This window comes from Harpia harpyja, chromosome 1 (assembly GCF_026419915.1).
Source record: "Harpia harpyja isolate bHarHar1 chromosome 1, bHarHar1 primary haplotype, whole genome shotgun sequence".
Classification (NCBI taxonomy): domain Eukaryota; kingdom Metazoa; phylum Chordata; class Aves; order Accipitriformes; family Accipitridae; genus Harpia; species Harpia harpyja.
In genome coordinates, this window is record NC_068940.1 from 49,147,269 (window position 1) to 49,159,996 (window position 12,728).

The 12,728-nt window shown below is 35.1% G+C and overlaps 1 protein-coding gene across 1 annotated transcript in view; it reads left to right on the top strand.

Moving 5' to 3' along the window:
* SEPTIN7 (septin 7) overlaps positions 1 to 11,007 on the top strand; it is a gene marked incomplete at its 5' end in the record, with an annotated part of 66,767 nt that extends 55,760 nt beyond the window's left edge. The window contains 4 exons of the mRNA XM_052810814.1: positions 4,408 to 4,428; positions 7,180 to 7,315; positions 9,301 to 9,440; positions 9,982 to 11,007. Coding sequence (XP_052666774.1) covers positions 4,408 to 4,428; positions 7,180 to 7,315; positions 9,301 to 9,440; positions 9,982 to 10,021 — 337 coding nt within the window. The remainder of the gene's footprint in view (positions 1 to 4,407; positions 4,429 to 7,179; positions 7,316 to 9,300; positions 9,441 to 9,981) is intronic.
* Positions 11,008 to 12,728: the final 1,721 nt, after the last annotated feature.

Here is a 12,728-nt window from a genome sequence, read left to right on the forward strand (position 1 = left end):
ATCATCCAATCAGTTGCCTCTTCACTGTGTTCTGGTCTGAAAACTGTATACCTCTTGTTTATTTATGATTTGTTTTTTTCTGTTTCACTGAGGTTTACACTAGTTTAACTGAACATGTTAAATAACTGGGTTTTAGTTAGATTCAGTTCTGAAGAGAATCCTTACATTTACTATTTCTGTTTGAGTTTTATTTCACTGGTACTTATTGCAAAGTTTTTGCGCATTAGTGTTTCTATTTTGGTTTATATACTACTCTTGGGATTATTGGTTCTTTTGGCATGAATGCTCAATATTCAGTGTCAGGGATGTTTTTGAGAAGAATGGGTTAGTATTTGTTTAGAAACTGAAAATCCAGACCTGCTACTGTCATCTTTGAAATGCTGCCCTGGCTACTTCTATGGTTGCTTATCATGGCAGGGAAATTATTGCACCATCTTTATCTTTTGTGAGAGGAGAGTTGCAATGCAGGGCTTTTTGGTTTTTGTTGCTGGTTTGGTGTTTTTTGTTTGTTTTGTTTTTTTTTTTAACCCTAATATATAGTTTTCATTACCTCTGACAGCAAGTTGTTTGTCCATCTGATGAAGTTATTGGAAGATTTAAAAGTAGGCTCTATTGTATTCTGCATTGTATAATGCTATTTGAGAATAGCTATGCTCTTAAATTTAAGTATTTTTCCTGCTCTACATGTATCAACTGTATCAACAATAATTAGTGATTAAATAATTATCAATTAGTGATAGTCTTATTTCTTTTATTTGTACTATATTTAAATACAGATTTCCTCAACCAAAATATAGGGTACTATTCTGTTCAGCTAATGATATGCCAAATTACAGCTGTTCTTCCTGAAAAAGATCCCTGAAATTAGATGGAAATATCTGCTATTCCCATCCATATGACAGCTACAAAGCCATTTTTCACTAAAGGAGTGTCTATTCTACACTATCTTAATGCTTTGAAAGTGGCTGTGAGGGAATGATTTAAGTGGACGTGATTTTTTTCACCAAGTGTGAGCCTACACCAGACTTCTCTGCTCAGCATTGACAAAAAAATGTAACAGTGTATGTCAGTTATATCAACTCTTCAAAAGTGTACTTAAATTTAGGTAAAGTTTGTAGTGAGGTCAAGTCTTAAAAAGAATAGTTTTCAAATATGTGTATCCATAACACAGTGGTTACTTCTTCTCACTGCCCTGTTTCCTGCCATCATATTATCCCTGACTTGCATCTCAAGGCTTCTGAATGCATATAGCAAGTATGTTAGAAATACTTCTCAAGCTACACTTGTCCTCATACTACTACAGTGTTGATGGTAGGGAGGGGAGGAGTTTTAAGAACTAAAATTACTAAATGAGGTAGTCACTGTGAAAAAATTGCGGAGAAGGGGCATGGAAGGTAGTTTGCACATTTGAGAACAAAGCGGTGCAGGTGGGCACATGAGAGCAGAAAATGTGCTTGAGCGCAAGAACTTGAGCCATCTTTCTCTTTGCTGAGGTGATGGTGTACTAATAGTAGTGCAGAACAGAAAATTCTGCATTTCCTCCAGGACTTCTAACTTGCTATTTCTATACTTTTTACTGTACTATTGTTTGCTATTACTGTACTGAAAAGTGAAACTTTTTCATTGTAATTTTGGATATCGGAGGAAGTTGTATAGATTTTATTTTTTGTGTTGTTTAATGCTATTTTTTTATACCTTTCCAAATCTGAGCATGTTTTCATTAGATTTTGAAAAAATCTTAATTTTAGTGATAATACTTTCACCATTTTGTTTTGTGCCTGCTTAGATTTCTGTTAGTCTGCACCTACAAACTTAGTCTGTTACTTAATCCAAGTAAGGACTGGTTATTCTGCATTCTTCTTAAAAAGAATAATGCAGTGATTTTTTTTAACATTATTTTTTATTCCTATATTGCAAACATAACAAGATGTACTTTTGTATAAATGCATCTACCAGAAGGTTTCAAACCTCTTTTTGCGTCCTTCATTCTCCCACTTGCCCCAGTCAGTTGCTGATAGCATTGCTGAGATTTCCTTTTTAGCTAGAATTTACAGTAAGAGTGTCTGGAATTACTCTGCTTTCTGAAACATGCTTACTTTTGCATCTCCTGCCATCTCAGATCACTGTGCTGTCCCACCTGAATACTTCTAGGTAAACATGCCTTTTGGAACAATTTTTTCTGTAAGAAATCTGTCGCTCAGAACACTGCAGTACTGCAGCTTGGAGGTGAATAAATACAACTGGCACTCTTAGCTTTCAGGTTTTCTTTTTTTCAAGAGAAAAAATAAATTATCGTGGTTTGTGTGATTCAACCATGGTGAAAGATGAAAGATGGCAAAATGTATTGCAACCTTGTAAGAAATACTTCGAACGTTTCCTTAGAGTTTGTTCCTCCATACATAGGATGACTTAATAAGTAAATAAATAAAATTTTTGAATGCATGTACTTGTTATGAAGCAGCTGATGCTATTCTTGTCTTGTTACCTTATCCATATGTTGAGTTGCAGCATTTTTTTTAAGCTTTAACATGCTTTTTTGGCTGCGATGTGTTTTCGTAGTTTTGAATCTAGCATAGTTGAAGCAGCATAGAAGGAATTTTCCTAATAACCATGTCTTCCTGGAAATTAATTGAAAGAGGGAAGAACAGTATTAACAGTTTATCTGTGCATCCCCTTAGGAATTTTATGCTTGCCTGCTTGCCTTTTGTAAGAAGTGTCTGTGTCTCAAAATGGAGCGACATTTGACTTTGTCCTTTGGAAATCTGATTCTTTCACAGGAGACAGATCCTCTGTCTCTATATGAGAATGGAGACGTGCTCTGATGCTATCTGGTAGTATTACAAGCATACTGTTAAACACAAATACAGCCTCTGGCTCTGGAAACTCCTAAGCTGCTGTTCTTTTGTAAGCTGGAAGGGTAGACTTGAGAGGAGATGTACATGCAGTGGTTCTGGCACTTTTCCAAAAGTATCTCCTACTGGCAGCTGTTGGAGACAGGACTGACCTTTTGTACCTTTAAAACAGCTGTATTTTTATGATCTTAGCAGGTCTTTGTTTTTCATGCAACTTGTTAACATAGTTCTTTGAACAAGAATGCAAATGTGAAAACAAATAGAAGTATGTGCTACAAGTTTTAATAATGCTTTGCAGATGAATTGAAGCAGTTTCTTCTATCTAGTGGATAATTTTCTTTCTGATTTGTCTCCTTTGATTCAGTGAAACTCTAATTGACTGTTCTACAAGTAACTTGTTGACCTAAGAGCAATCCAAAGCATGTATTTTCCATGATTATGTAGCTTTTTGGTATTTCAGTTTTAGTGTCTGATTTCTTCAAATTTCAACATCATCCCAACCATTAAAAAAATAAAATAAAACGTCAAGGGTAATCTGCACATGTATGGATAACTTGTCTCTTCAAACTATGTGGTAACTGTAATTTCACACGTGTACTACGTGACGTGAGAAAATTGGCATTTGCTCTGAAATTTAAAATATCTAATTTGAGAAATCTTTTCAGTTTGCTGTATGAAGCTGCTATCTTCAACGAGTTTAAAAGTAAAACCTTTTTTTATTGAAAGCCATATTGTACACTGCAAAGATAAGCCTTACCCATCTACTGATCTGTTCAATAACATGTCACACAGGGTAACAAAATACACAATGCATAGGTCCTTTTAACTGCCTAGCTTACACTACTTCAACTGCCTTCGCCTACATTCTTAGCGAATTCTGTGAAACGGTTCTAATGTTAAGCCCATCTTACTGTGTGGTGAGACTTAATACCAGAATCTTCTTTTCAGACTTCCCCCCCCCCTCCCCCCCGTTATTAGTGAAGTGCTAACACAAGGCATGCTGGGGTTAAGCATTATGCTCTGGGGAGGTGACCCTGCAGCCCAGCCTTCTTCAGAGCTGAGCTCAGCTCAGCTGCCCGTGAGACCTCTGCTGGCCTTTGAAGTCAAGTGCTCCTTTTGTAGCACAAGAGCATTTGGGGGTTTTTAATACAATGTGCTTTACTAGGTGACAATTTTTAAATGAACGGATAAGCCTCCATATGGCATAGGTTTCCGAAAACTTGTTTAGAGCAAGTGGTTGTTCGTGTCACTAAAAATATTTAAAATCGCTTTAAAAGAATGAGTATTCTAGGGAAGCTATTCCTGAAAGTATCTGCACATCAAACCTGCATTAATATTTACATGGTGTAGTGATTTACTAACTGAATTTGAAATAAATATAACAAGCTTTAACTAACAGTCTTTCCTTTTACTGTGAAAATTTTGCTTTTGGGAGAGCACAAAATTAGTTTTAGGAATCTATTAATAATGAATTTACTTTTTTAATTATTACATTTTAGTTTTGTGGTTTTATTTAAGCATGCTAAGCTAAGCCTCTGTATTTTTTGTTTTTTAGATTTGACACAGTTGAAGGCATGTAAGTGGTCATTTAAATTTTTCCAAAAAACTTAAAGACAAAAATTTTATAAACACAAAAAGGGTTTCACTGTTTAATGTTTCAAATTTAAAACAGTTTCCTGTTATCCTGCTCTTGGCACTGGTGTTGTTTTTTTTTTCCCCTAGCAGGTTTGTTTTTTGTTCTAAAGCTGTGCTAATGTAAACTTTAGGAATTTATAAATACTTTCAGTGACAAATATCTCTGTAAAAATGCATCTTCTTTAGAAACTTTTTGGATAAGCCTCAAGACAAATTCGGTTAAATTTCAACAATGAGTAGGAGTGCATAAATTATGAAATTCCCCCAGTTTCTCTTCGTAGCTCCATCATCTTTACATAGATGCTTATAAAGAATTAGTGGAATTTTCATCCTTATCTGTAAATTTACAACTCTTCATTGGATTGGGGAATTAGTTACTGTAATCTTTTCTGACCATGGTTTTATCTTATTAGTGGCTCGCAGAGGTTCCACTTTGTGCATATCTAGAATAATTTTTAATTTTTGCAGATTAATTTAGAGGACTGTTTTAACATACATCCTGTTAAATTAGTTAAATGTTTTTACATCTTTGTTTAGTGGTTTTGTTTTTTTCCTTCAGCTCTTTTTTTTTTTTTGTTCAAGTCCCTTGTATAGTTTTATCCTGAAACATAGGATGATGTGCTTTTACCCACATCACGTATTTAAGACCTAACAAAACCAGTTGTAACCTATGTTGTAAAGCTCTCAGCTGTAAATGCTCACTTGTTAGTTTATCAGATTTTCTGTGCAGACTGATTTTTACCACTTTCTCAAATACAGCTCGCATGACATCCCCATTAGATTATTAGGTTGTCAGTAGATGGGATGGTTCTGCTCCCCTTTTGAGCCTGTAGAAACTGCAGCAATGATTCCTCAGTATTCAGATCTACTTCCTAGGTTAATTTTCGAAGAGCAGATACATTTGAGAACTTTACACTTCTAAAAGGTAACAACAAGAAAATAGTCTCGTTTTCACAGCTGGTTAGCTTCCACAAGTACTGCTACTCACCTCTTCTTTCATTTTCTTATTTTTGTGTATTATTGTACTTTACCTGTAGTTAACCTTCCCCCCCCCCCCCCCCCCGCCCCGACAGAAGTTGCTAGCAGTCAGCCTTTTGAAGGGCTAAAGTAAACATTAGGCTGAGGCTCAGTTTCAGTATATTATACAGCATTTTACTCACCACTCCAAGCTCTGCAACTGTTAGTTTGGATTAATTTTTTTTTTTTAAATAGAAATGCCATTTTCTTCCTCCTTGCCCCCCACCAATTGTCACCCTTAAAATACTGGTATTTGAGGAAAAAATTCATACGGCCTTGACTTCATGTGACATTGATTACTTTCACTGTATGGTTAGTTGGTAAAAATGGGCAAGAAGGAAGGATAAAATGAGCCATTAATAGTCAAACCAGATCTTAACTATGATATATAACCTCCATTCCTTTAAGAATCAGTGGCAAATTCTGAATTAAAATAGATGTTGCTAATTATGTTTCAGTCATCACTGAAGGTTAGTCAATTCTTTTCTCCTTTTAGAATGCTTTTCCTGCATGATTTGAATCAGAACAGGGTTTTTTTTGTTTGGGTTTTTTTTGTTATTTTGTTTGGGGCTTTTTTGTTCATTTTTTAAGAAATTAAAACAAAAATATTATTTTTGATAGGGCTTAGGCTTTCTACCTCTATTTTACAATTTACTGGTCTGAGTGACTTTTGCATACATTACAGTAGATACCCTTTGCTGGTTGATTGTAACAAATATATTCAGTTCTTCATTTTTACCAATACAATAGTTAAAACTCTGTCATTTAAGCCGTACATACTCAAAACTTAAAAAAGAGGCCAGTGATTTGTTTTGATTGCTCTTTATTGAACAGCAGAAAAGTCTCACGAGACTCTTATGTAGCAATCATCACTAGATCAAAATCATCCTGATTTATTGGATATTTAATATGAAACTTGCTATTTAAAACTTGTATCACCATAACGTTGATAGCAGGCTTATACAGCTTTAAAGATTCAGTAGAATCCAGGAAAGTAGTTACCATAAAGTGTATAGAAAAATTAGAAATAATGTACATTGGTTTTGTACATCAAGTTTATTAATAGCTTTCTAAATGGAAATATTCCAACTAACACTTTCATGAAATCCTGATGTTTAGTTGCCCGAACCTTTTTTTGCAAAGTTGCTATCTCTTCAAAAGTATCACCACAGCGTTCAACGCAGTTGTAATGTTAACTTACTCTTGGGCTCACTTTGAACAGTGAATATTTAGAGAGGAAATGGGGCTTTTGTCTGCAGTGCTCTTAAAACTTTTATTATGTCCATTCATTTTTGTATATATTTGAACGGGAAAGAAAAAGACACCTGAAGATCACTTGGAAGATGCTAATTTTTTTTGTTTTAACTTTGGTTTCCTCTCTTCCCATGACCAGGTTCTACTAAAGATAGAAAGTCAAGAATTTCTGTTAACCTAAATGTAATGTAATTCAATTGTGGGGGAGGAAAAGATATTGTATGAAATGTCTTTCTGAAGAAAGCTTAACTAAACAGTTAATATAATAATGCAAATTGAATTTAAGCTAGCAGTGCATACAGCAATGTTATTTATCTTATAATGCTTCAGCATTTTTATCTTGTTTTTTACAGATACCCTAATGTAACAGACAGGAAAAAAAATTCTTATTAGCTAACTTCTTCTTCTGGATTTATGGCAGGAGCCCGTTGGCACAGATGGAGGAGGAAAGGAGGGAGCACGTAGCCAAAATGAAAAAAATGGAAATGGAAATGGAACAGGTGTTTGAGATGAAAGTCAAAGAAAAAGTTCAGAAACTGAAGGACTCTGAAGCTGAGGTACTCAAAATGTCTTAAGCCTTAATATGCTTGAGGCAGAACAAGTGTAGGGATGGCTCTTTTTGCCAAGACTTTGCAACATAACCTCTGTCTAGGAATTGATTCCATAGTTAGGTTTTATGTTTAAAGACAACTCAGTTATTCTTTCTCAACTTGTTGTCTTTGCTGAAATGGTATAAGCCCAAACTTAGTTTTAATGTTCACATGCATTCTCTTTTTATTTTCACAGTCACAGTATGTTAAAATACTCCTTAACTTTCTTTCTCACCTTCTTTTTCTCCCTGTTCTTTGGAATATTTTATGCCTGTTTTCTTCCATATGCTTTAAAAAGTTCCTGAGATTTTCATGGTTTACATAAGCTAATGTAGTAATGATAACTTGCATTGCATATTAAAGAAGCAGTTCAGGAACTTGATATGATGTCTATAAGAAATCATTTAAATGAGAATTACTAGACTAAGGAAGAGGCAAGGATATGTTGTTGTCAGTGTTTTGGTGTCATTTGAACATACATAAATTTTAAGGATGTTCACTTCCAGGTGAAGTCCTTCCAGTGAAACTTTTTTATGGGCTGCAAGCAGCTCTTGGAGTGATCTTTTTAAGAGACTACTATAAAATTATGTTTAAATAGAAAATTAATTTTAAGTTTTGAGAAGGCAGCTTCTCACAAGAAGCCTAATAGAGAACTTCAAAACTGTCAAAGTTCCTAAAGAAAGTTTGGCTCCAAATTTGAGGGAAACTGTGAGGAACCCTGGAAGGGTAGTTTAAATACTTGGCAGCCTAGGCATTGTAAGGAGCCAAGGCATACTGGATCAGAGGAAAAAATACATCAATCTAGACCCCCCCCCCCCCCTTTGGAGAAGTGAATGGATAGAGATAAATGCTAGGATACACCAGTCAGCAATTTGAGGATTGCAAAGCTAGATGTTTTATCTGGATCACAGTGTTTAATTAGTCACTGGATTTATCCTTCCTCAATTTCTGTCTCAAATCTTTTTGAACCCATTTACACTTCTGGCCTCCACACTCTCCTTGTTATATGAAAAACAAAGAAAAGCCTGTCTTATTGCTTTTCATGTATTACCTCATGACTTCTGAGCGAGTGCATCCTGTGATACCAGTTTTTAAATGTTCATGCAATTCATTCCTTTTTTTCTTCACAATTCATGACTTCGTAAACTTCTGTTACATTTTTCTAAATGTAGAAAAGTAGGCAATAGACAGTGCCTGAGTATAAAGCATTTTAAAAATCTGTAAAAGGAAATACATTTTGAACGGTTTGTGTAAGACAGACTTGCAAGAGAGTAAGGAAGGAGGGAGTTCTATTTAACTCAATTAAAAAACATGTTACACCAAACAAAAGGAATCACTTTTCCTGACAGTGTCTCCATTCTCAAAACACATTTGTCAGTCTGTCCCATCAACTTGCAGGAGAGACTTCTTATACTGTTCTGGCAGTGTAGGCAATTCACTTCAATAATACTAATTCATTTAATTAGTGAATAAATTAATCCACATAATGTTTTCCCAAATAGATCCTTAATATACTTAATACTATAGGATGAAATAAACACTTGGGTTTTTTTCCCTACACACAGTCAAAGATGCTGCTAATTTATGCATTACTGATACTCAAATGCTCTGCAATTTGCTTCTTAACATTTGCATCAAATATCAAATGTTCTTGAATTTCCTTTTGTTTGCCACATGTGTAGCTGCTTACAATCCCTATGTGTAACTCGGGCAGCATTTGGGGTGTTTTCTGTCAACTCTAAAATGAGGCTATGGGATTAATACCCTTTTTGTTTTCGTTACTGGCAATACCTATAACCTTTTGAGTTTTTGGCCTAAAAGTTACTTTCTCTGAAGAGAAAATATACTAGTATATTTTCTTGCATTAGTGTAATTGCTGATGTTTGTTACTACAGCTCCAAAAGTTGCTGTGTTTTCTGTGCTTACTGACTCTGCTCAATAACGTTCTATAGCTTCAGCGACGCCACGAGCAGATGAAAAAGAATTTGGAGGCACAACACAAAGAATTAGAGGAAAAGCGTCGCCAGTTTGAAGATGAGAAAGCAAACTGGGAAGCTCAACAGCGTATTTTGGAACAACAGAATTCTTCTAGGTAAATTGGTGTCTTGTCCTGCAGTTCACAGTAAATGTTCTGTAGCTTTCTGCTAAAAGGCAATTTCTGTGGTAACAATGGTCAATGGTGGTTGACCACTATGGAAGTATCACTTAAAAGCCAAGAAAAATCTTGAACTGCTTTTAGTTACAAATGAGCATATGTCAGAAATATTGGAAAGATTATTAGCTTCTAAAGCAGAATTTAATCTCCATACATAATTAGATCTATCTAAAAAAAATTATGTTGTATCTGAAAGCTAGATTGCATCAGACTTCTGAGGGATGAAGAGTTAAAGCTTTGAGAATGAAAGTATTTAATTCTCCTAGTCCTTGGAAGGGGAAATCTAGTGATAAATGCATTGCTTGACTTCATGTAGTATAAATACTGTGTACATAATAAGTTTCATACATTGTATTTCAACCAGTAAAGCTTTATAAAACGCATATTTTAAAAGATGTACATTAGTAACTTTTTTTTTTTTAAAAATCAGAGCATGTATGCATTATTTAACAAACTTTTTTTTTATATATCGTTTTAGAACCTTGGAAAAGAATAAGAAGAAAGGGAAGATATTTTAAAGGCATCATTTTGACCACCAGTTATGTATTAGTTGCCAATATGCCAGCCTGGACATCAGTGTTTGTTGGATCCGTTTGACCAATTTTGCACCAGTTGTATCCATAGTAATGGATTTAACAGCATGACAAATTTTTGTTAATTTTGATGGAGAATGAGATGCCTTGAATTGTCTAGGGTGTTGTGTACTTGGAAAAATAACAGCTCTAAGTACCTTTTGTTTTCCTTTCCTGTTTTTTTAAAACATGTCATTTTAATGCAAAAGAAAACATTTTACTGTTGTACAATCATGTTCTGGTGGTTTGACGGTTTACAGGATATTAAAAAATGCAAGGACTCTAGACGGTTTTTGGTGAGGATAAATTGCCATAATATGATGCGAACAATGCTTCTCTATTATTATAATACAAGAATTCCATTCAGTGCAGCATATACAATAATGTAATTTAGTCTAACACAGTTGACCCTATTTTTGACACTTCCATTGTTGAAAAGTACACATGGAAAAACAAAAGTTGTAGGCTTACAGTGCACCTAAGCTTTTTATAACAACCCTTTTATGTTTTGGATTCTTTGGATATATGCTATTCTCATTTAGTAACTTCTTTAGCCAGAAGGATCTCATTACTGCTTCATTTTTTGTAATAACATTTAATTTAGATATTTTTCCATATATTGGCCCTCCTAAATAGAATATAGCTTCTTTCATATGGTAGGAACCAGTGAGTAAAACTTTCCTTTAACTCCCTTTTTACATTTTATGGTAAGTAGCAGGAAAACGCATTTATAGGTCATTTCTAGACAAAATTGTGGAGTTAACTACCAACCTGTTTCTACCTGTGTGCAGTCTTTCTTTATTTTACTAGAAATGGGAATATGGCCTCAAGAAAAACATCACCATTTCGCATTTAGCTGTATTCATATACTGCATTTCTGTATTTTTGTTTGTATTGTAAAAAGTCACATAATAAACAATGTTGTGATGTAACATGCTGCTGTGTCAGAAATTTTAAAGTATTGCTCTGGTAAACGTTTGAACGTTCTCTCTTCCATCTGGACTTGATTGACCCATGTCTTTGATTTGTCTGAGGAATTAGTTTAAGGTATAGAAAGTGCCTATGCATTGTGGAATTGGTAGGCAATCCGGTTTGCGTGGGTGTGCTCGGTATTGGCAGAAGGAAGGTCTGCCTTGCCCAGAAGAGGGCACCAAGTGCCCGCACAGGCTGTGCTGTGTCCTGCTGGCTCCGGTTATGGTGGTCACTTCAGCCTTCTTGCCAAGGTTTTTTGTATATCTGGGGAGGTGGTTGTGTAACAACACGTTTGCAGCCTCGTCAGGTACTTATGTTAGGCTCGTTGGCAAAGGTGAGGTTTTTTGTTTTGTCATTGGTTTTAGTTAATTGTGTTAGTTCTAGTAAATGTAATCGCCAGGAACTTGATATTTAAAATACAGCCTGTAAGTTGTTGAAAAATTGATGGGGACTTTTTATGTATGTCTGCTGTGAAACAATGAAGAATGTCTCATTTTTTGTAGGTGTCCCATGTATTATGCCTGCTATCACTCCTGATTCCGTACATTTTTCTTTTATGTGAATTATGCTTATCAGAAGTATCATTTATTCAGCTAGCTTCCCAAAGAAATGAAGACATTTTCAGTAGTCTGTATAAAGGCCTCCTTATAACTCATTTCAAATATACTGCCTATCTCTTTTCAGAGAAGACACTGATTAACAGTAAGTGGACATAGCTTTCCCTTTCAAGTAAACAGAATTGCAAAATCTGATCTTTTAATACATCACAGAGGATGTACACTGCCTGCATCTGCCCCTCACCCCCTCAGGTTTCAGTTTAATTCAATAAATTGAATAATGAGAAGAACAGGCAAGAGTTACCGTCTAGGACAGAAGCTGCAGATTCTGAATTGCTTTTAGGACTCAACAAAACTCAGGATATACTGTCTGTGGAAATGCTAGTGCTTTAGCGTTCCCATTTGCTCTGAAGCAGAGATTTCATTTATCAGGAAACTTGTTTTAATCATGCTTGTCTTCTTTCTCCCCATTCTTATTCTCTATCCTCCTACACACTTACTCAGGATAATCAGAAACTAGTGTAAGCTCTTGTTAGATCTTGTGTATGAGGGCACACAGATATTCTATAACACAGCATTTGTATTTGAGTGAAAATTTAGAGCATAGAGAAATCAAGTGTTCTAAGCTCTCTTCTGACATGGAGCATTGTCCTTTTGGGAAGACTTTTGTTACCTCTTGTTTCTTAAGTGCTTTGGCTTTTTATGGTAAGTTTGGGCTGCACCAGAGGAGTATGAGTTTGCCAAAAATTAGAATTCTTTCAGACTTCCTGCACTCTCTAGTTGTGGGGGCTTTTTTAATTTAAAAAAAAAAGATTTTTTTAAATTGAGAATAGGAGGCGTGAACCTGTGCAGCTTGCCATATAGTAGCTGTGTAGACAATAAAAAAATTTGTAAGCTAAGGAGGTACTATGATAGAACCCAGGATTTTTTTTCTTCCACTTGAATAAATCATAATTTCAGTGTGTTATTTCTGTGAAGTCAAAACTCATTTTACTTGCTGATAGATGGGTACTTAAATTTCCCTATATTTGTGTCACAACTCAAAGGACATGCAGCAGAGGTTTTGTGGTGTGTATGCTAGTTGATCAGAAACCTGTTGCATCCAGATGGCACTGGACAGTACT